The sequence below is a fragment of the Miniopterus natalensis genome, chromosome 9 (assembly GCF_054644295.1).
Source record: "Miniopterus natalensis isolate mMinNat1 chromosome 9, mMinNat1.hap1, whole genome shotgun sequence".
Taxonomy (NCBI): domain Eukaryota; kingdom Metazoa; phylum Chordata; class Mammalia; order Chiroptera; family Miniopteridae; genus Miniopterus; species Miniopterus natalensis.
Genome location: NC_142089.1, coordinates 10,448,552 through 10,471,232, shown reverse-complemented (window position 1 = coordinate 10,471,232; position 22,681 = coordinate 10,448,552). Strand labels below are relative to the sequence as shown.

Sequence of the window (22,681 nt, the reverse complement as noted above, 5' to 3'; positions counted from 1 at the left end):
ATGTAATTTAAACTAGTTCTCTTATAATTTCAAAAATCAAGTACATAAAATGTTTAGGTTTATGAAAATTGTTGGTTATCTGAGTTTTTGTTACCAGGAACTCCTCTATTATCCACTGTTGAAAGCCATCACACCATCACAAAGTCCTGGCCTAGATAAATCTCACCCATTGGTTGGATTAATTGTAGCAAGACGTAAACTTACTGGCAGGTTGATCAAGTTTGACTATTGATGCTTGTAGTGCATAAAGTGCTTGCAGTTCCTTTTCTGTATCCGAGTCTAGGTACTTGAGTAAGATCGGCACTCTCTGCTTGATAACAGCAGTGTCCACTCGGAAGGTGGAACAGTCAGCTAGAGGTGACAGAAAAACTACGCATTACATTTAAGGAATTAATACACACAACCATTTCCAATTTCTGAGTCCTTAAGACACATAAGACTCTACAAGGAAAGAGGAAGTGAAGGGGTCCAAGGCAAAGATTTTGAAATTCAAAATGTTCTGAAATTCTTAATGGGACATTCTTTCTGAAATAATAAAAGAATATGGAGGGGGGACGTTTTCTGAGTGCTGGGTTCTCTCAACAGTTGCGTACCCAATTCTTTATCTTTAATCATAATAAAACAGGTACAGTTTTTTTATGACATTTCAAACTAGATACAGAACATTAGAAAGGAAATTAGAGTGATAGTTCATGCAAATCTTTTCAGAAGGGTAATATTATTATTATTATTACAGGCGGATGAGAACTGGGACAGTGGCAAACAACCTGCCTGATCTGGGCCTTTGGGCGGCAGGCACAATACAAAGGGGCTGAGGAAAGCATCCTTGGAGCCAAGAAGCATATGGTTTTATTTCCTCTGTAAGTTGGCACCAGGACACAATCTTGTTTTTAAAAGCAGCTTTTATATTTTCTAACTCTGATTTTATAGCGTCAAAGTTTTATTTCCATAAATAAAAAATATTTAAAATTTTTTAATGAAGACTTTCTACTTAGCTTGTTGTTTACCTCATTAAAGAACTAACATTTAAAAAACATTCATTGACAGAAAATCTTAAATTACAATTCTGAAGCTATCTTCTAAAATGATAAAGAGAGCCCTAAACTTCTGAAGAGCTTTTGAGCCAATGAATTTTTTTCCCTATTTCAGTGATAGAAGCGTGGATTTCTATCTGAGGCTAAGAGGATGATCTTGTTAAATACTGTTAAATATTATAGGCAGCTTACAATAGTTAGGGTTTCTACCAATCCTAATCCTAACCATTTATGAAATTCATCAACATTCAGTGAAACTGTCTTATATAAAGTCAACATAAAGCAGAAGCGATTGGTATTTCTTTCCTCATATATGTACTTATATAAAATGGCTTTCCTGTCGAGATCTGTCCTTTACTGGTATTAGGTTAAGAATATCCACACCTGTTCCTTTTAACTCTTGAATGGAAGGAGGCGGCGGCTTTGAATTTTGGAGGTGAAAAGTAAATTCACAAATTTTAATGTGAATTAGAAAAGCCACATGCAATACAGTATAAAACAACCAAAGGCATGCAGTAGCTGCTCAGATCTAGGCTCTTTGCAGGCAGAGCAGCTAGTCGCCCTCCAACTTGAGACAGCCAGGCATCGTAGACAGAAGGGCCCCCTTGTGCACAGAAACTGAGCTATATAGGCTAAGTTTTAAAGACAATATAAACTCAGGCCCCAATCATCAGTATTTGACATAGTGGAGGTTTCAGATATTAAGTTTTGCCTTTAGAAATGTTACTTACCTATTATAATAGCTGCTTTACAAACGGCTGTCATTAAAGCTCTAAGGAATGTAGGTGAACTCATCTGGCTTTCATCTAGATTAGCCTGGTATCAAAAGTAAATGGAACAGTTAAAGGTACCCTCACACACCAGAGAAATTATTTCTCCTAAACTAGGTCTCAGCTGGCACTAAGGGCAGATGGGATCACAGTCAACCTTCTTGCAAAAATTAATCTTCTGATTCACTGGAAAATACTTAGGCTACTGTGAGTTCTGTCTGAAAATGGTCTGAGTAGCAGTATTTCACTTTCAGGAGTGTTACCACTGCTTACCCTCTGCTCATTCTAGTATACAGTGCTGTGTGCCATATACATTGGAAGTGCAATGATTTAAAAACATTTTTCTTTCTCAATAAATAACCCATATTATAAGATGATTTATTCAAATCTATAAATGTGAAAGAACAATACCACAACCACTGTATTCTAAGGACTACTTTTCTCAGTAGTGTGCAACTCTTTTTAGGTGTGCTAACACTGCTTTTCATCTTAATTTTAATGTTGAATTAGAGATTGATCTCAAGCAGTGCCTCAAACAAATCCTTTAGGGGGTGGTGGCAAAATTGTTACTCTTTTCTAAGGATGGCAAAAAATGTATTTAGAAATATGCTAAGTGAATAGGTCCTAAATTTGTTTTTTTCTCTTAAAATCTTATTTCTCTTAATATCTGTGAAACACTTAATATGCTGTGAAACACTATCCTAGCAAAAAGAAATGACAAAAGAAGGCATTTTCCAGGCAGGTATTTTAAATACTTTTCAAAGTTTATGTTTCTTATGCCTGTGAACAGAATTAATGCTTATCTCAGCTTTTAAAAAAAAATAGCACAGTACAGTATTTTCCCCTGAAAGGGTCAGCCTAAAAATGATTGGCCAGGGGAAAAAATTAAAGCTGTCATTATAAACTTCTGTGTTAGAAAGCATTTCAAAGATACTGAGAGATGATCAATTTAACGTTCATGAATTTCAGAGCTGACAGATTAACTAGCAGCTTTCTCTCTGTTGACTGTCTAACTGGCCGTTTCCGAGAGCAGAATCCAGAGCGCTAAGCGCGCCGGCCGGCTCTGCGGGACAGCGGCAGCGGCACAGGCGCGGGCTGGGCTGCGCGGGCCTCCCCCTGACCTTCCCCGCAGAACAGGCACAGGCGGTGCCACTGCTGACAGCGAGGGAGGAGGGTGGCGCGGGGCAAGAGCCACTCGCAAAGCATTTCAAGACAATTTATGTGCTGTAGTCAGTTGCTCATTTATACCTCTTTAAAACATATTTTATTTAGGCTGAAGCAAGGCTGGTCTAGTCTCAGAAATGACTTCTTCAAAGTCTGAACAATTATTTGTGAAGGATAAATGAGAGTAAAAACACACCATTACTTTCTGGCTCAACAATACTTTATAAACCGGTGGACAGAGAGATTTTAAGCACTGAATTATCATGTGAAATCCCCATAGGATTAGATTTCAAGCAGAATGTGAGAAAAAGAGACAAATTAGCTAAATGTAATTAGATAATAAATACCACTTCCAAACCATCTGTTTTTTCTATTTTAAAGAAACAAACTGCATAATTCTTCTACCAAATAAAGCTGAATATTATTATTTTGATATTCAAGAGCAGAAAAGACGTAAAGAAAAATGTCAAGAACATTAGAGTATGTTAAGCAAATATGTTAACAAAAATAGGCAAGAAGAAAAAAAATGGATCTGCTAATTGGTCTAGATGAGCAAAATCAGATTTACACAATGCTGGTTATAGTCAGAGCACCAAACATCCACATTTATTGTGAGCTCAGTTACTACTGTTTTTGCTTTCTTGCTCTCTTCTTTAAAGTCATCTTTATTAGGTATAATTTACATTAAGTAAAATTTACCCTTTGTCTTCTCTTTAAGAGGAATAATTGTTTGCCTAAAATAGGCAGAATAATGATATATCAAAAAAATGAAGCCCAACATGGATGAAAAGGTAAAAAACAGCCTCATTTTACAATACAGATGGAAATAAAAGACCAAACTGCTCATGACAGGCTCTATCAAAAATCATGGACAGTGACGTTAAACATGCAAACACTGCCCCACCTTCCAAATCAGAAAAGAAGGTGTCTGACGTCAGTAACACACCCACAAGCTTGAGGCTGATTCTACGCGAGAGTCTACAAGGAACTATGACAAGTTAAAAGTCTCAGGAAGGGAAGCGATGGTTATGCTAAGAGGACTAAGTCCATGAGAAACAAGTGGTGCTAAGCAAACCTTTCCTTTTCTGACTTGATCAGTATACGGTAGCGCACATGGACACAGGCACAACTCCTCTGGACCTCAGCAAGGCATCTGACAAATTATCTGATGCCAGACACTCGCTTGTAGGCAAAATGAGAAGGAGAACTAGGCAGCAGAATGATGCGACGCAAGAGAGAGGTAAGAGCTGGAAGCGCCCACGGGGTGGCGGTGCAGCCTGGTCCCTGAACGTATGTGGCCTTGTCCCTGGCCCTGCCCCATTCACATTTACCCACCACCTGGGTGAGGACACAGCTAGCACATCAGTGAAGTGAAAGGAGGATGCAAAGTGAAAAAGATGGCAAGCCATTTTATGACCAAGGCAGAATCTAAAATGTTCCGATAGAGTAAAAATGTATCTACTTTAAGAGGATGAACATAAACAGAAATAAATTTTAAAACATTATTTTGGTTCAAAAACAAAATGCGTAAGTTCAGGATGGGAGAGGATGGCTCAACTGCAGGAGATGAAAGAATGGGTACTACACGATCGAAAGAGCAACGTGAGTTCAGCGTGGTGAGCCTGCCAAGAGCAGAGTCCAAAACAAAAAAATACACCACCACCGAGCTCTGTGGGACCACATCTGGTGATCATGCTCAGCGTGCACATGTCCCTTTGAGAGTGATGCTGAAAATCCAGGCTCTGTTTGGATAAGAGTACCAGACAAGGGTCTGGATATCAAGACTTCAAGAAAAAATGAGAACCTAAGAGAGGGAGACAGGAAAATAATAATAGACCATTACAATTAATGAAAAGATTCACAACTGGGCGAGACGACATACTTATCTTGTACAGACATGGGAGAAAATAGGTAAAAAAACCAATTATCAGAAGCTTCATCATTTCTCAATGCCCAGGAGTGGTTAAACAAATAAGAACTGATTTGAAGGACTATAAAAGAGGATTTATAAAGAGGGAGAGGACTACATTAGCCCTCCATGGCTTTCCTTCAACTTGGATTATTAAAATGATCCCATGGAAAATGCAGCACAAATAAAACACACCTACATAAACAAAATTTACTGTTTAAAGGAACACAGTAACAGATTAAAAACAGACATGATCAAAAGACTCAACAGACTCCACAACACAAGATAAATAAGGTATAACATTTTCAGAAGGGAGTGTATTAAGCCAACATCTTTCATAATAATTACATACTGCTTGTTAATTTTATCGAGGCTAGTATTTAAAATGTAAGAAAACTTAGAAATGTAAATTTTTGAATGGTAAAAATGTAGGGTATATCCTAATCTAAGGAGACCAAGGAAAATGGCTTATGTCCTGAGTATTTTTACTTGACCTTACAAAAAACTATGAATCTTATTAAAATAGAAAAATAGCCTCAGTGTTTCAAATACACGTACATGTAAGAATAAAAACAAACTTCATTAAAGTTAAAAACTCCCATGAAGGGAAAGGGTAAATGTGGATTAAGGAGATCCCTCAGGAATCTTTCTGGCAGGGCTATCAGGGAAGGTGACATAGTCGTTATACCTCTACCCAGTCAAAGATCTGTTCATCATTTGCTTTGTCCTCAATAATGAGTTTCTCAAGTCGATTATACAGCTCTTCAGCAGAGAGTTCTTTCTTTGAAAGTGCTTCGGAGGAACAGGAGCTGTCAGACTCTATAAAGTCCAACTTCTGAAACATAAAATGTTAAGCACGTTGATATAATTCAATGTTATCACCCTGAGAGGAAAACAAAGTCATGGGCTGTATATTCTATTTTACACGGGATCAAAAAAATCAGCAGAAGCCATTTTATATTTGTAGATCTGAAAGATTACCATACCACTATCCTTCTGAATATTTCTCCAACTTTTAAAACTGTGTATTTCTGATTCTACTTACAAACAAGTAAACAAACAAAACCCCTGGAATTGTCTCTCTGGGTATGCTTACCTCCCAATCATTCTGGGCTTGTCTTGCTCTTGCTCTATGTCTCTTAGCCATAGGTCCTGAGGCTCTGTTAACTTTTTAAAATTCATTTTTCTTTCCGTTCCTCAACTGAACAATTTCTTCTAAAGCATTTTTATATGTTTAAGGAGTTAATTTTCCAATATGTGTTATTACAATTTAAAGTTTTAAAAAATAAGTAACTACAGGGTTTTTTTTTTTAAAAAGGATTTAATTTAATTATTTATTTATTTATTTTTGTTCTTAATCCTCACTTGAGGGTATTTTTTTTTTTTTTTTTTTTACTAATTTTAGAGAGAGGGGAAGGGGGAGAGAGAGAAACATCAACATATGAGAGAAACATCGATTGGTTCCTGTATGTGCCCCACCAGGAACCAAACTGGCAACCCCTTGGTGCACGGGACAACTCTCCAACTGAGCCAGAATGGCCAGCGCACTACTGGGACTTTTTTATTTAAAAAATTTAATGATATTCAGTTTCACAGAACAACACTAGAAACTTCACTAGCAAAACAAATAAAAGAACATCTTTTGCAAAAATTAAGGATGAATTTTCATGGGAGTAGATTAGTCTAAATCAGTGACTCCTGATTAAGTAATTTCAATTGCCCTATTTTCAAGTTCACTGAATTTTTCTTCTGCCTGCTCAAATCTGTTGTTGAACCCCTTTACAGTAATGTGTTGCTTAATGACAGGCACACGTTCTAAGAAATGCGTCGTTAGGCAATTTCATTGTGTAAACAGAGTGCCCTTACACAAACCTAGATGGTACAGCCTACTAAACACCTACGCTATATAGTAACGCCAACTGCTTCCAAGCTACCAAGCTGTACAGCACGTTACTGTACTGAATACTGTAGACAACTGTAACTCAGTGGTAGAGATTTGTGTATCTAATCATATCTAAACATAGAAAAGGTACAATACAGCTAACTCTTGAATAATATAGGTTTGAATTGCATAGGTCTACTTGTATGAATGGAGCTTGCAGGGACCAGAAGTTGCTCTGGGTGAGTCAGTGAGTGAATCTGAAGGCCTATGACTTACTGTACACTACTGTAAACTTCATAAACACTATACACTTAGACTATACTAAATTTATAAAAATATTTTTATTTCTTCAATAATAAATTAACCTTAGCTTACTGTAAATTTTTACTTTGTAAACTTTAATTTTTAAGAACTTTTTTGCCCTGGCCAGATGGCTCAGTTTGTTGGAGCATCGTCCCGTACACAAAAAGGTTATAGGTTTGATCTCTGGTTGAGGCATGTATGGGAGGCAACCGATTAATGTTTCTCTCTTATATCAATGTTTCTCTTTCTCTCTCTCCCGCCTTCCTCTCTCTCTAAAGATCAATAAAAACACCCTCCAGGCCCTGCCAGGAATGACTCAGCAGTTGAGTGTCGACCTAGGATCCTGGAGATCGAAGTTCAATTCCCATTCAGGGCACATGCCCGGGTTGCGGGCTCGATCCCCAGTTGGGGGCGTGCAGGAGGCAGCCGATCAATGACTCTCTCATCATTGATGTTTCTCTCTCTCCTTCCCTTCCTCTTTCTGAAATCAATAAAGACATATTTAAAAAAACAAATAAAAACAAAACTTTTTAACTCTTTTAGAACACTTAGCTTAAAACACAAACATATTGCACAGCTGTACAAAAAGGTTTTCTTTATATCATCATCCTATAATCTTTTTCTACTTTTAACATTTTTTTAACTTTTTAAACTTTTCTTATTAAAACCTAAACCACAAGCACATTAGCCCAGGCCATCACAGGGTCAGGATTATCCATATCACTGTCTTCCACCTGCACATCTTGTCTCACTGGAAGGTCTCCAGGGGCAATACCATGCATGGATGAGCTGTCACTGTCTATGATATCAATGCCTTCTTTCTGAATACCTCCTGAAGGACCTGACTGAGGCTCTTCTTGAGTAGGTGTCATTCTTTTCAGAAGTATGTCCATGGTGGTTTGCTTGGTTTCTTGTTTTCATCATAGATTTGCTTGTAAGCAAATAATGCGCTATGAACATTCCTTTTCTATTAATGAAAACCTGTCTTTCAGTGTCAGGGTTCATGTTACCAAACATTTTAAGGAGCTTGTGGAGGTCTGCAAATGCTTCTGCTAAAGCCTTCATGCAAATTTTCTTGGAGGCCCTTTTTCTCCTGCAGTTTCCTCTCTCTTGCCTCTTCTCCAGCTATGTGTTCCTGTTCTAGCACCTGTTACCCACAGAAGTAACTTCTGGTTGTGTCTACCTGCTTTCAAACCCAGAGCTCAGACAACTTGCATCTTTAGCCCTACTATCCCTACCCCTGCTTTATTTATCAACTTCATTTCTGGTTCATGAAGATACATAGCTTGTTTTCTAAGTAAGACTAAGTCTTTTAAATTTTATTTTTTAATCTATAGCTAATGAATGCATAGTTGATATGGACTTAAAGAGACATCTTGACCAGGACTTCCATTTTGGTCTAATTTTAATGACTAGAATGTTAATACAATTATCTTTATTTCCTCTATAAAACAGACCTACCAAGGTGGACCCTTGAACAACAGGAGGGTAGGGACACCAACCACTTGTGCTGTCGAAAATCTGTGTAGAGATTAAATTGGTCCTCCACATACAAATATTCCCAACTGTGGACTGAAAATACATACTATCAAACAGAAAGGCGTAAGTCTAGTTTTAACTTACCTGCTCCAAGAGAAAATTATGTACATCTTCCCCTTCTGGTAAAAAGTCCTTCCAGCTGAGGTCAGCCTCCCTCCATAAGGCTCCTACTTTCTTATGGCTCTGAAACAGAGATAAGTCAAAATCCACTTACTTTTACACTGGCAAGAGAAAAAACATAAGAGTGCAGAACTGTTAAGATTGAAAAATCAAGGCTTTTGCCCGGCCAGTGTGGATCAGTGGGTGAGCATTGACCCATAACCCAAGAAGTCACCAGTTTGATTCCTGATCAGGGCACATGTCCGGGTTTCGGGGCTCAATCCCCAGTGTGCAGGAGGCAACTGATCAATGTTTCTCTTTCCCATTGATGTTTCTATCTCTATCCCTCCCTCTCCCTTCCTCTCTCTCTAAAATCAATAAAAACATATTTATAAAAATAAAATACTGCTTTAAAAAGAAATCAAAACTTTTCCTTGCTGATATGAAGTTAATTGCTTAGGACTCTTAGTATTGAAACTGAGATGTCTGAATGTATGTAAATATAATGGTGAATGACTGAAGTATAGCTGTTTAAGGTTTAATAATTTCTTTTGCTGGATGACTAATATGGGGATCTGCAAGCTGGTACTTGGAATTTATGAATATAATCACCTAAAAAGAGAGCAAAGTACAGAGTTTACAAATTCAACACTATCTCTTTTCCCAGATAGTGTTGTAAGCATCTGCTATTAAAGCCATTCAACAAGCCTAGCTGGTAGTCCTCCTCTTCATAGATCACGATTATTCTGACTAACGTGAGAATAGCTAAGAAAGTTGTTGCTCCTGAACCAGGTATGAGTATTTCAAAGGAAAAAAAGCACAGGTTGAACCCAAGAAATAGAGAAGAGCTGTTGTCAGCTGGAAAACTGATGAGGAGGTGCAAGTCCATTGCTTGAATAAAGTCACAGTGATAAAGGAAAATGTCAGGCTTCGAGGCTGCAGCTGTCATCTACAGAACATGTATTAATTATTTCATATAGTAACTTGCCCAAGGCACAGCTGGTAACTTGGCAGAGCCATAATTTAAACTCAGGCTGCCTGACTGCAGAGTTTATGCTCTAAGAGAATTTCATTTTAGTCTTTACACATAAAAGTGAACAAGAATTTGAGTTTTAAATAAGGAATAAAGTCAGGTAGGTGGGAGAGGAGGAGGAAATTTTTGATTTGCAATTAGGGTTCAATAAAAAATTTAGTGCCAGCAAACAATGAGTATTAACAGCAAACAGATAATCAATTAGAACTAGAGTCCAGGCTATTTCGTATACATATCTATGAATACGAAACTATTACACAAATGTAATACAAAAGGACTTCTGTAGACTTAGAGGGAGAAATAAAACATTATATTTTATCAATGCCTATAAAACAATGAAATCTATCATTGAGATATTTTTGGGTTTGGTTTGAATAAGTCAGAAATCACTCTGGAATTTTCAGGTCTGAGTTCTCTCTCGTTTTGACATCTTTCACTCAGGACCTATGTGATGCTATACCCCTTTCCAAACCAAACATCTTAGACCTCTAATAGAGCACTGACACACTCTTTTGAAACTATTGGTTTAGACTCATCTGTCTTCCTCTCCAGTTTATAAATTCCTTGAAGGTTTAGTATTCTTTGTAGACTGAGATCCTAACATAGAGCTTTGTTGAGAATTATGTAGTACTTATTAAACTAAAATAAATTTAAGAAATTCACAATCCTGTAGAATCATTTTTTCCACCTATTTGTAATCAGATTACCTACCCCATGATCCAAAAATAATAAAATCAATCATATTTATTTTAATCCTCACCGGAGAATGTATTTTCATTCATTTTTAGAGAGAGAGGGAGAAATCTTGATCAGCTGCCTCCTGTACACACCCCGGCCAGGGATCGAACCTGCAACCTAGGTATATGCCCCGACTGGGAATCAAACCTGCAACCCTTTGGTGTACGAGATGATGCTCCAACAACCAAGACACTCGGCCAGGGCAAAAATCAATCATTTTATGAGTGCTAGCTTTTTCTGAAAGCAGAGGAGTTTTCATTGAAATCAATGAAAAAGTATAAATAATGCAGCCATTTTGTTTCAAGAGAAGATAAAGTTACTAGCCACAAATAAAACATATTTTGAAGTTTTTTAGAATTATATAAAATCTAGTTGAGATTAGGTATTTCTTTTCCAAGATACTAGTAAACAGAAGGAAAAATACCCCTGTGGAAGAAACTAGATTGAAACAGAGACCTCACTCTGTTTTTCAATAATAAAAGGGAACAGAATTATGTGCACAGTAATATCTAAGCTATTTACAGATAACCCAAGATCAAAATCACTGTCCTTCTTAATATGCTGTAGAGTCTGACACTCAGTTTAATACTTACCATTTGTTTGCATAGAAGGTGCAATATTTCAGAAAGCAAGATCCCAGCTCTTTTAACAGGAAGTAAAGGTTTACAAAATTCTCTGTAAAAGATAGGAATAGTGATTATGTAGCTCAGAACAAATTCCCAGTTCTAGAACAGTAGGCAAACAATGTGTGCCTAAAGAGCAGATCCTGTACAACGTAAATAATGCTTGGAAGCCAAATCCAGTATACATTCGAAGTAATTTTCAGCAGAAGCAGTTCAGAGACTTCAGGTTCACTTTTCATGGAGAAGCTGAAAAGGGACTTTAGAATTCCTAGGTTTTGCCTTTTCTTTAACTGCTTCAGTAACAGGAGCAATTGCAAGGATCAGTCTCCCTTAATAACCTAGTTATTTACATAAACCCTACTTTAAGGTGAAAGGAGAGAAGCACCTTATTATGTGTTTTTAAGAAAGGAAACTTTTTTTTAGAATATGGATAAAACAGAAAGGAACCAATTTTTTCATAGTCTAAATCAGTATTCCCCAAACTGTATTTTGTAGGGCATCAATAATCATTCCTTAAAAAAAGATCCTACAGTCAATTAAGTGAGGCAATGTGAACTAAACAAACCTGAATAGGATTTTTGTTTTACTATAGGATTCTCACAGTCCTTGAATGTCTCATTCTCTTGAATGTACTATAATACACTTGTGAATACCAAAGAAAAGGGACACAACAGTGTGCGGAGTTTGTACGAACAGTTTCTGGGGAAATTCTAGTCTATACAAGGTGGTTATAATTTCCTACTCATGTTCAAATTTAGGAATGCCTGAGAGCTCAGTTCCTTTTATTACAACCTGAGCATGCATTATGTAGGTGCCACAGTCTGACAAGCTATTATGTGGAAATATAATTTCTTACAACACTGGAGCAATGATAGACATCAGGTTACATTAAGTTTCCAGGAGCAATCACCTTCCTATTAGTTACATGATTCTGGAGCCAGATCTATAATCACTGCTAACAATGGACCACAAGGCTATCATATCCCCATCACTTCTGCAGTAAAGATCTAGTAAAACATAACATTTTCACGTTAAAATTAGAAGTCTTAAAGAGTCACAGGCTGCATCCAAGAGTCTCCAAAGGCACTAAAAGGCAGCGATTTTCAATCCGTGTGCTGCAAGAATTTTAAAAACATGCAGTACCTGACTATTTGGTCAGGAGCACTGACCTCCTTTCCGTTAGAGACTGTCAAATAAAAAAATGACAACAGCCAACACGATAATAACCATCCAGTGTGAATGAATCAAAATTATACCTATTTTTTGTCAGATCAGCAAAAATATATTTCTTGGTGTGCCCCAGAATTTTAGTAATTAGCTTGTGTGCCATGAGGTGAAAAAGTTGAAAATTGCTGTACTAAGGGAACAGCACTACACTAGAAGGCCAGTTATGCATCAGTTTAACTTGATATACATCAAAAGAAATAAGAACAACTTACATGATAAGTTCTCTCATGGAGATTCCACCTTCTTTTAACATGGGAGTCACCAGTTCAGCAAGGTACAACCAAATATGGGGAATATCAATGGCCATATCATCAGCCATTTCCAATGTTTCTGAAAAACTAAAAAGAACAGGAAAAAAATTCACATGCAAATGTAATTCAGAAGTTAAGGTTAAATAAAGAGACCAAAAATCAGTCAGTAAAGAAGTACCTGTTAAGCACTTGCTATGTTAGGTACTGTTTTAGGCCTAAAGAAACTGGTTCTTCCCCTCAAAGAGCTTACATTAGTGTGTGTGTGTGTGGGGGGGGGGGGGGAGCACAAACGAAAGCGTACTTGCAGACAGGGCCCATATGCTGAAGAACAGGGGTTATGGTACTAGGATACCCCGACATAGACGGTGGTCAGAAAATACCTCTGTATACAGGTGACATTTGAAAGGCTTAAGTAATGAAAATGAGGCAGCTGTGAAATTCTGGGGGAACAGCTATCAATTTAATCCCACACTTCCCCTGGCCGGTTTGGCTCAGTGGTTGAACGAGCCTCGGCCCTCGGACTAAAGGGTCCCAGGTTCAACTCCGGCCAAAGGCAGGTGCCTCAGTCGCAGGCTCCATCCCCGGCCCTAGTCGGTGCTCAGGCAGGAGGCAGCCAATCGATGTCTCTCACATTGATGTTTCTGTTTCTCTCCCCCTCCCTCCCTTCCACTCTCTCTGAAAAGCAATGGAAAAAATATCCTTGGGGGAGGATTAACAAAAAAAATTTAATCCCACACTATAAACAGTTCATGTACTCCTTTCTTTAATTATATTTTAGGCAGCCAGAAGCACTGACTAAAAATTTAGTGTAGTGCAGACCAAACACAAAGAGAAGAAAAGGCAAATATCCTTGTCCTCGAGGAGCTTACAAAGGGGGGAAAACTGGATGGATATAAAAGTGTCTGACAACTGTACTAATAACATCATCATGACATGTTACCAACTGTTGTATCTTCAAAGAAACGTTAATGGTTTCAGGCTTTCATGCTATGAAATATTTCTCAATGTGAAGTAAAATAAATGGGATTTGAATATAATACTTAGGAAAGTCAAATACAAAGTATCAGTGCAATCTTACGTAGGCTCGACAGCACGGCTATTTATTTAGAAGTATAAAAACATAACTTAAGACTTTGTTAATTAGTCCCATATACAGCACATTAAAATGCACAAAAACAAAATTAATTTAACTATAGGACACATACTTACAAGGAAATACACATAATCTTAATCACAGGAAGGTGGTATCTGTCTTTAGGTCCTTTCAGATCTCCGAGAACATAAAATGTGTGCTTTTCCACTACAGTTCTAGTTGCTACCCAGAGTATGCTACTCTTCTCTACCTCAGAAGCCTACATGTCATTAAGATTTTTCACTTAAAAAGGTACCACTACTAGGCAGAATCACCTTTCTGAAGGTGCCATTTCAAAAACAGTTTGCAGTTTAACCACATTATCCAACTCTGGGCTTCATGAATCCTTAATGCCAACTCTCTGACCTTCCAGCCTGCAATTATTTGACATCTATTTGCAATACAACAGATACTTGACTATTCTTTCATTATGTGCAGACTTTCAGCTCAGTTAATGTGCTACTAATTGACCATAATCTGGATGGACTCCAGAATTTCTGGGTTAATTATCCTATAATGCCAATTCATGTTCCATGGGTTAGTGGCATAGTTTAAGCTGTTTAATGAGCCCACGAGACAATAACTGCAGCCATTCTGGTCTTTCAGCAGTATACTGCAATTTTCATCTCATATTACAAGTAAAAGATACCCATATTTTCGCCTTGGTTTTCTACTTCTCGATTAGTCATGGAACTGTAGAACACAATCAATGGTCAAATCCATATTGCTGATAAAAAAAACATATTTGGCGGAACATAGAAATGATTTCCATAAACAAACCTGTTAAGAGACATTTCAGGTTTACAGTTTCTAAATCCTTTTGTATGATTTAAAAAGAAAAATTCTAGGTATGTAGAGCTCCTACACACCAGTACTCTTTGGACTGCTGTACTACATGGCCCATAACTGCATCATACACATTTCTGCAGGCTGAATGAATGAAATACCATGCCCTCGCTTCTTGGTATTAGTGAGCATCACACCCACTGGACTGCACTTTGGAAGCGTCCAGAGGTGGGACTTCAGGCATCCTCCCCCCATTTCAACTACAGATCTACTTTTATTTATTTAATTTAATTTTATTTTTAATCCTTATCTGAGGATATTTTTTTTCCATTGCTTTTTCAGAGAGTGGAAGGGGGAGCAAGTGAGCAAGACTGTAATATTGATGTGAGAGAGACGTATCGATTGGTTGCCTCTTGCAGGCGCCTAGACTGGGGACCGAACCTGCAACCGAGGTACATGCCCTTGGCCGGAATCGAAGCCAGGACCCTTCAGTCCACAGGCCGATGCTCTAGCTACTGAGCCAAACTGGCCAGGGCTACTTTTATTTTCTATACTGGATCCCTGCTTAAAATATAATTAAAGAAAGGAGTACATCATTAAAAGTTTGAATTTTTAAAAATTCAGAAATTTAGCTGATTAGAAATCTACTAAAAAGGCAAAATAATCCAACATAGTTGGAAATGATATTGTAAGCAACTCTTCCACAATTTGCATCACGATAGCTAAATAAAAATGGAAATTTGGCTACAGATAAATAAGGGAAACATAGTGAAGGCGTCTAAAAATCGGACTGATCAAGATTATTATGACTAATCGTAAGAATCTAACTACAGGTAAAAGGGAGAAATAAAAGAAGACGCAAAGCCTTCTTATACGCATATCATCTTCAAAGGATTAACACAACAAAGACTATCTAATCTAGATCCTACCTATGTGAGCAAATAGGGTCTTCACTGTCCACTGGCACCTCCGCAATTTGGCACTTGAACCTTAGTATGCGTGTCTGTGTAAGCTCTGTACTGCATCTTCTTCCCAAGGCAGAACTGCCATAGTGGAACTCTACAAGGCAGAAGTGCCAAAGTTCCCTAAAGGTAGTCAAGGAGGAGACAAGAATTTCCTCTCCAACACTTCTCAAAGTGAAATACTAATACATCAAGCCTCCTAAAGGAAACATATTTTGTTTACCGTCAACTCCAATTTTTACCATCCTGGATTTCATTTGTTTATTACACTTTCAAAGTGCTTCCAATTCTGTGGCTAATAGTAAACTGCTCTCAACTACCTTTACTAAACACTTAAAAAAGAGTCTTCTAAAGCCAGGATATAAAATGATTGTATCAACACTGCTTGAAATGCATTGACCTACCTACCTACCTAATTTAATTTCCATCATAAAGCATTCAGAGTCAGGTCCTGAAAATTCTAAGAGGATGGCTTGATGTTGTCTTTGTCGAGATGTGTTTTAAATATGGCAACTGTTATGCTCAGAGTTGATATAGCACCTAATAAGGAAAGTTCCAAAGGATCTAAGCTTTATTTAAAAACAACTTGACACAAAGAGCCTACTTGAAACTTTTGTCTAATCTAACAATATTTAGGAGCACTACAAGCCTGAAAAGGAACTGCAGGAGAAATGGCTGGCTTGGGAAGCTAGGCAGAAACAGCTTCGACGACTGCTCAAAAGTTGGTGTCCAAGCAGTAGCAGCATCCTAGGAAGCTGGCCTTAGGTGCTCCCCCCCAACAATGCTATGTAAAAACAGGAATCTTTGGATGTTGGAACTAAAGAGACAAAAGACTTAGGGCATTTCCACGGCTCCAATGAACTGGCCTCTCTGGACAGTATGAACTATTTATAACTTGGACTTTAGAAGTAATTGGGAAACTCTGATCTATCTGCAAGAAGTCTCTTTGTGGATAAAGACATGAAACTATTCTTTTGTTCCCATCTTAGAAAAAAATTGCCAGGCCTCTCCATTTAGGGAGGAATAGGGGTTTTTGTAGGGGTCCTGGACTAAGGGTGGTCTGGTTAGGTCTAATTTAGTATTAAAAGCTAGGCCTGGAGCCACTGCATTATCTCTAGCTGCAGACGGAAGTAAAAAGAGAGAAATACGAAGTAGTTACTGAGACACAGAAGTGTTAATCTCATTTTCAGTCTAAAGAAACGGTTGTGGTAGTACTGCCAGCAGCAGCTGCAGCACCAATAAGAGTGTGGACACCATGACTGACACTTTTTCCTCAGGGGAACCAACAAAGGGAAATGCAAGTGTCTGAGACAGCCTAGAAACCAAGCTAGCATCTCACAAGTTGAAGTAAAGCTGATGGAGCTAGACGACACTTCTTGGGGTCTTTCCAGATATGAATCAATTTCTGAGTATAGTTTGGAGAGAGACATAAAATGATAAATAATAATCCAGCATTCTCATTTCCAAAATTTTCTGGTGAATCTATCATAATATCTGGGTAAAAAGCAAGTTATTTATAAAATAATATAATAGTTATTGCAAATGTAGTTTCTAGGGGCTTGAAACTAGTTTCAAGTTGGCTAGGGGGCAGACCTCAATTTGTTCGCGTGGGTGTGTATACCCTGCATTGTTTTTATACTGGCTAGCTGCTGAAGTGAACAATATATTTTTCTTTTAAAACTGGGAAACAACTCTGGCCTTAAAGACCAACAGCCACAGCAACCTTTGCCAGTTTCTTATTAAGTTACCTGGGTCAGATGGCCTTAATCTAGCCAGTCACTGAATTCAGGGAAATCTAGCTTATGGCTGAAAGACAACTTTTTAATGATCCTAGGGGCAAGTATACAGTTTCTAGAACCTTGAGGACAATGCCATCTTTCCTCACAAAATCAAATGAGTAATTTTTTTTTTTTGAGAATTTTATTTTATCTTTATTATTATTTTTTAAATTTATCTTTACTATTGAGAGTATTTACAGGTGTCCCATTCCCCTCCCCCTCAATTGACCCCCTCCACTTCGCTTCCACCCCCTCCCCAGGCCTTCACCCTGTTATTGACTGTGTCCATGGGTTATGCATATAACTTCTTTGGTTAATCTCTTCCCACCCTCCACCCACCTTCCCTCTTTCCTTTATGCTCTAGCACAGTCTACAAATACCATCATACTAACCAACATATTATCAATATTACACATGAACATATTAGAGTAGACACAATTTAATCTATGAAAAAAGCTAAAAACCTAAAATAGATATGTATTTTTAAAATGAACTAGTCAAGAGCCTAGTAAATGAATACCACTCTTGAGGAGGATACTGACCCTTTGAAAAAGTCCTGTTTGCTGAGCTTCTCTGAGTGCACCAGGTGATATAGTAACTGGCCCATGTGATCCCTGGTGATCTGGCTCCTTTCCAGGGTGGACTCAACTCCCAGTCTCACAAACACATGTAGCGGGCCCTGGGCATTCAGCTCCTCCACACACTGCATGGCTTCCTGTTCAAACAGCAAATGAAAGCTTACCCCCAAATCTAGATAGCATTACCAGAGTGTTAAAGTAAGTTAAAGATCTTTTACTTATGACACACTCAGTAGAAAGCGCCACAAACAAGACACTTTTCACACATAGTTTTTAAAACATTAATACAGCTCAGTAAAATGCAGGCTGATATGGGCAATATTAGTCATATTTCAAAACAAAAGAAATGTATCTTTATAAAGCAAATGTGTTTAGGTTAACAATTTTATTAAAGATCACTCAAAGGACCAGAGACAAAAATGTATTTTCCCACACAATCTTTGCCTATTTTATGATCATTTAAAAACCTGAAAATGGTATATTATAAGATACCATATAAGATAGAAATTCAATGTCATGATTCAAAGGCCTTACTTAAAATGGCAACTGAGGTAATTCTGTTTGGGTATGTTAATATTTGCAAAATCTTCAACAAAAAAGGTCTTCTTTCATAGGAAAGTTAATACAGTTAGCTTAAATACTAAAAACTTTTATGAAGTTCTTGGGGTTCTTACCATGGGGCGATCTGGCTAGGGCCATGTATTTGGAGTGGAGGGTAAAAGCCTGGCAGCCAGGGTTGTGGAGTCACCAATATAGCAGTGTGCTACCCTGTCCTCACCTATCTCAATTTTGAGTATAGGCTCCTTTGGTTTCACCTCTAAAGAGAGCAGCTCTTCGGGGGGAGGGGGAGGCGCGGAGGTACACGTGAGGGCAGCCTCCTAACTGAAGGAGGGGGTAAGGACATCTAGGTATCTCACTGCTGCTTTACTGCCCCTCTGCCACTTTATTTAATACCCTCCCACATCAACTTTTTATCCAGAAAAATTTCAAATTACAGACAAATTAAAGAGTAGTACAGCAATACAGCCGATGCTCAGCGGTTGAGAATCGACCTAGGGTCCAGGACATCGAGGTTCGATTCCTGGTCAGGGCACATGCCCAGGTTGCGGGCTCCATCCCCAGTTGGGGGTGTGCAGGAGGCAGCCTATCAATAACAGCTCTCTCATTGATGTTTCTCTCTCCCTTTCTCTCTCTGAAGTCAATAAAAAAAGATATATTTAATTTAAAAAAAACCATGGAAATGATTGAAAAAAAACCAGTACAACGTAAACCTAGACATCACATCTTCACTTCAATTGAGATTCATCTATTGTTAGATTCATCTATTCTCTCTATATAAGAAACTTAACATTCATACAATAGTTAACACAAGTATTATCCAACATATATAGTGCATATTTGAACTTCCACAATTGCTCCCAAATGTTCAATATAGCTTCTTGTTTTGGATTCAATTAAAAACTCGACATCCTATGTTATATCTCTTTAGACTCCTTTTATCTGTATCAGTCCTATCTTTTTTGTCCTTTTATGACACTGGCATTTCTGAAGCATTCAGGCCAAATGTCATATAAGCTGTTTCTTATACACACTTTTAACCACTCAATCCTTCTGTTTCCAGCTCCATCTGCACCTCGTACACATTCAAAGCCTGCTGAACAAATTACCATTCATCCTGATTTCTACCGGCCAGGATGTTCCTATCTATTCCCTATGCTTCTTATCCCTGGGGGGTTTTGCTTCCTTTTAAGAGCACCATCATCATTAGAATGCCTTTTCTGGAGGGAGTGGAAAGGAATGCAAGTATTCAATCCTCAGTATTTAACCTGAAGTGATTAAGAAAGTGTCTTCCAATGGGAATTTATTCATGAATCTGCATAGAGGGTCAACTAACTACATCATAGTACTTCTAATGTCACAGCAGTTCATAATCTTGCCCTTCTCCCCGATTTTCTCATGGTTGGATTTTTCTTTTTGTGTGCTCTCAGCTGAAATTAAGCCTCCTATTGTCTCTGTGACTGCGCAACCAGGGACTCTCATATCACCTAATTTTACTTCTCTGCACCAAAACATAATTTTTTTGATATTTGTTTATTTATTTATTACCTATCTTTAGGGCAGCTTTGCCTGTATTTCCCAATAAAAAACCAGTTAAAAACAGACTAGGTTGCTCAGTACATATACTACAGTATACCCAGGCAGTATTCCCTAAAATGTGGCCAGGACACTTTAGGTACTCAATAAAGATACATCCGTGGAGTCAGACATTTTAAATGTAGGTTTGAATCCTGGCTCTGTCACTACTGTGTGAGTTGAGAAGTGTAATTTAATCTCTCAGCACTGACTTCCTAATATAGGGTTGCAGTGAAGATTAAATATAAAATATATATAAAAGGACCTGACATGCTGCCAAGTACAAAACAAAAGCTCAATGAATATTACTTTTTATTACTGTTAATAATCATGGCATCTATTAAGATGTTAGGAAAAAAAGTCTTCCTTAGGATGAGCTCTGTAAGCCTTTAAGATATACTAATACCTTAAAGTTAATAAGATAAAGTATAGTTTATGCTCTAAAGCTAGCAGCCTGCCTTTGAATACTGAGTCTGCCACCTATCAACAATATAACTCAGAGCAAGTTACTTTACCTCTTTGCATCTCAGTTTCCTAATCTATAAAAATGGCTATTATAATAATACTAACGCCAGAAAGTGTTATGAGAATTAAATAAACCAATACACACAAAATGTGTAGAAAAGCACCTAGCACATAGTAAGAGCTCACTCCGTCCGGCACTATTACCTGGTTCTCAGTGCCACTGTGCAGCAGAGCTGTCTCGTACATTACTAAAGGCAATCCCTAAGTTATACCCTACTGTCCCTTCCACACTGCAGGACTGACTGACCGAGGGCTAACGATGCATCTCAGGTCCTCTTGTTGCACTTAAGTGTTACTAAGGTTTTTTTCTCCCTAGATCTGTGGCCCACCAGAGGGTCACCTTCCCTCTTTCATAGTACTTACTGCTCACTGGCTTTGTACATCTCTCAGATTTATTTCTAAAGCCAGTCTCCACTGCTTTCTTCCTGATCACCTTTGTTCTTCATCTTTCTTAGCCTTTCTCCTTTCTTGTCTTTCACATTTCTCTACTTCCATGCAAGAAAAATGCTGTGCTACCAGGTTAGAATAATAAGACTCCTTTTTAAGACTCTAAGTAACAAAGTCCAGTATACGAAGTGTATGCTTTGGCTCTTTTCTGTTAATGTTCATTTATTTTTGCTGGTTCTCAAGGGCTTCTGCAAAGTCCTCTTCTCCAATCTGCTTGTCATGAAAATTCCTTCCTACTTCTTCTGAAGTTTGGACTGAGGCAGGAAGCGCCACCATTTTAGGAAGATTCCCCATTTCAGGTATCAGATTACCGGCCTGAACGTATCTGTAACCTTATCTGACCTCTGGAACCCCGCCCACTATTTTTGCGCCACAAGCAGGCCCAACCTCCGACCCTATAAAGCTGCCCCAAGCCCTTTGTTCGGGGCCCAGAATTTGGAGACTGCCTCCTCTGGGACTGCATGCGTGAATAAAGGTCTCCCTTCGCCTCCACCGGTGTACGGCCGGAGTCTTCCGCTACAGGACAATTTCAGAGCTTAAGGTTTTTAGAAGGCTGGGCTATAGCTAACCAAGCTGCTTTTTTGTATGGAAAGCAGATAATAACTAGGTTGTGAAGAGAACATGTAAGCTTGAAAGAATTTTTAATCATATATACCAAAGCAAAAGTACTTTATATATATATATATAGTTAATCTTTATCTGAGGATATTTTTTCCACTGCTTTTCAGAGAGTGGAAGGGAAAGGAGGGGGAGGCAGGCACATCAACTGGTTGCCTCCTGCATGCGCCTCGACTGGGAGCAGGAGCGCACCCACAATGCAAGTATGTGCCCTTGACTGGGAATTATACCCATGACCATTCATTGTGTGGGCGGATGCTCTAAGCACTGAGCCACACCAGCCAGGGCCTAACAAATATTTTTAACAAGCCTTTGCTTACTTAAGATCCCTAAATTAGATCTTATTATGTGATCTCTCCTAAGACCCTAAATAGGTCTACTAGCATTTATCTATCTATATCTATCTATCTATCTATCTATCTATCTATCTATCTATCTATCTATCTATCTATCATCTATTATATATCTTTATTGATTTCAGAGAAGAAGGGAGAGGGGGAGAGAGAGAGAGAGAAACATCAATGATGAGAGTGTCGTCACTGATTGGCTGCCTCCTGCATGACCCCGACTGGGGATCGAGCCTGCAACCTGGCTTTGTGCCCAGGCGGGGAATTGAACCGTGATCTCCTGGATCCTAGGTCGTTGCTTAATCGCTGAGCCATGCCCAGCCAGGCACTACTAGCATTTATTATAACTACAATTTAAATATGTGTTTGTAGTCCTGGCTGCTATGGCCCAATGGTTAGAGCATTGGTCTGCACACCTAATGGTCACAGGTTTGATTCCCTGGCCCTGGCCGGGGCGCATGTGGGAGGCAAGCAGTCGAGGCGTCTTTCTCACATCAATGTTTCTCTCCCCCCCTGCTTCTCCCTCTCTCTCCCTCCCTACCCCGCTCCTTCCCTTCTACTCTCTGAAAAGCAATGGGAAAAATATCTTCAGGTGAGCATTAACAATAAACAAGTATTTGCGGAGCTACCTGTTTATGGTCTGTCTCTGCCACTGGACTGTAGGGCTCATGAAGCTGGACAGTATTCTAGCTATTCACTACCATCTTAAAGTGAAGATCAAAGAGAAGCTCAGGCTAAAGGGCAAAGGCAAAGCTATGTCTTGAAATGTTTCTCTTAGGCTGTCTGACTCTGGCGCATTGCTC

At 38.5% G+C, this 22,681-nt stretch overlaps 1 protein-coding gene across 10 annotated transcripts in view; it reads right to left on the bottom strand.

The window, feature by feature from the left end:
- Positions 1-22,681, bottom strand: part of EIF4G3 (eukaryotic translation initiation factor 4 gamma 3) — a 234,625-nt gene that overhangs the window by 2,838 nt on the left and 209,106 nt on the right. For all 10 annotated transcript variants that reach the window (XM_087820188.1, XM_087820180.1, XM_087820181.1 and 7 more), the window contains 7 exons: positions 17,773-17,945; positions 12,534-12,659; positions 11,065-11,146; positions 8,686-8,784; positions 5,566-5,712; positions 1,766-1,850; positions 205-351 (listed from right to left, as the gene is read on the bottom strand). In XM_087820188.1, coding sequence (XP_087676314.1) covers positions 205-351; positions 1,766-1,850; positions 5,566-5,712; positions 8,686-8,784; positions 11,065-11,146; positions 12,534-12,659; positions 17,773-17,945 — 859 coding nt within the window. The remainder of the gene's footprint in view (positions 1-204; positions 352-1,765; positions 1,851-5,565; positions 5,713-8,685; positions 8,785-11,064; positions 11,147-12,533; positions 12,660-17,772; positions 17,946-22,681) is intronic.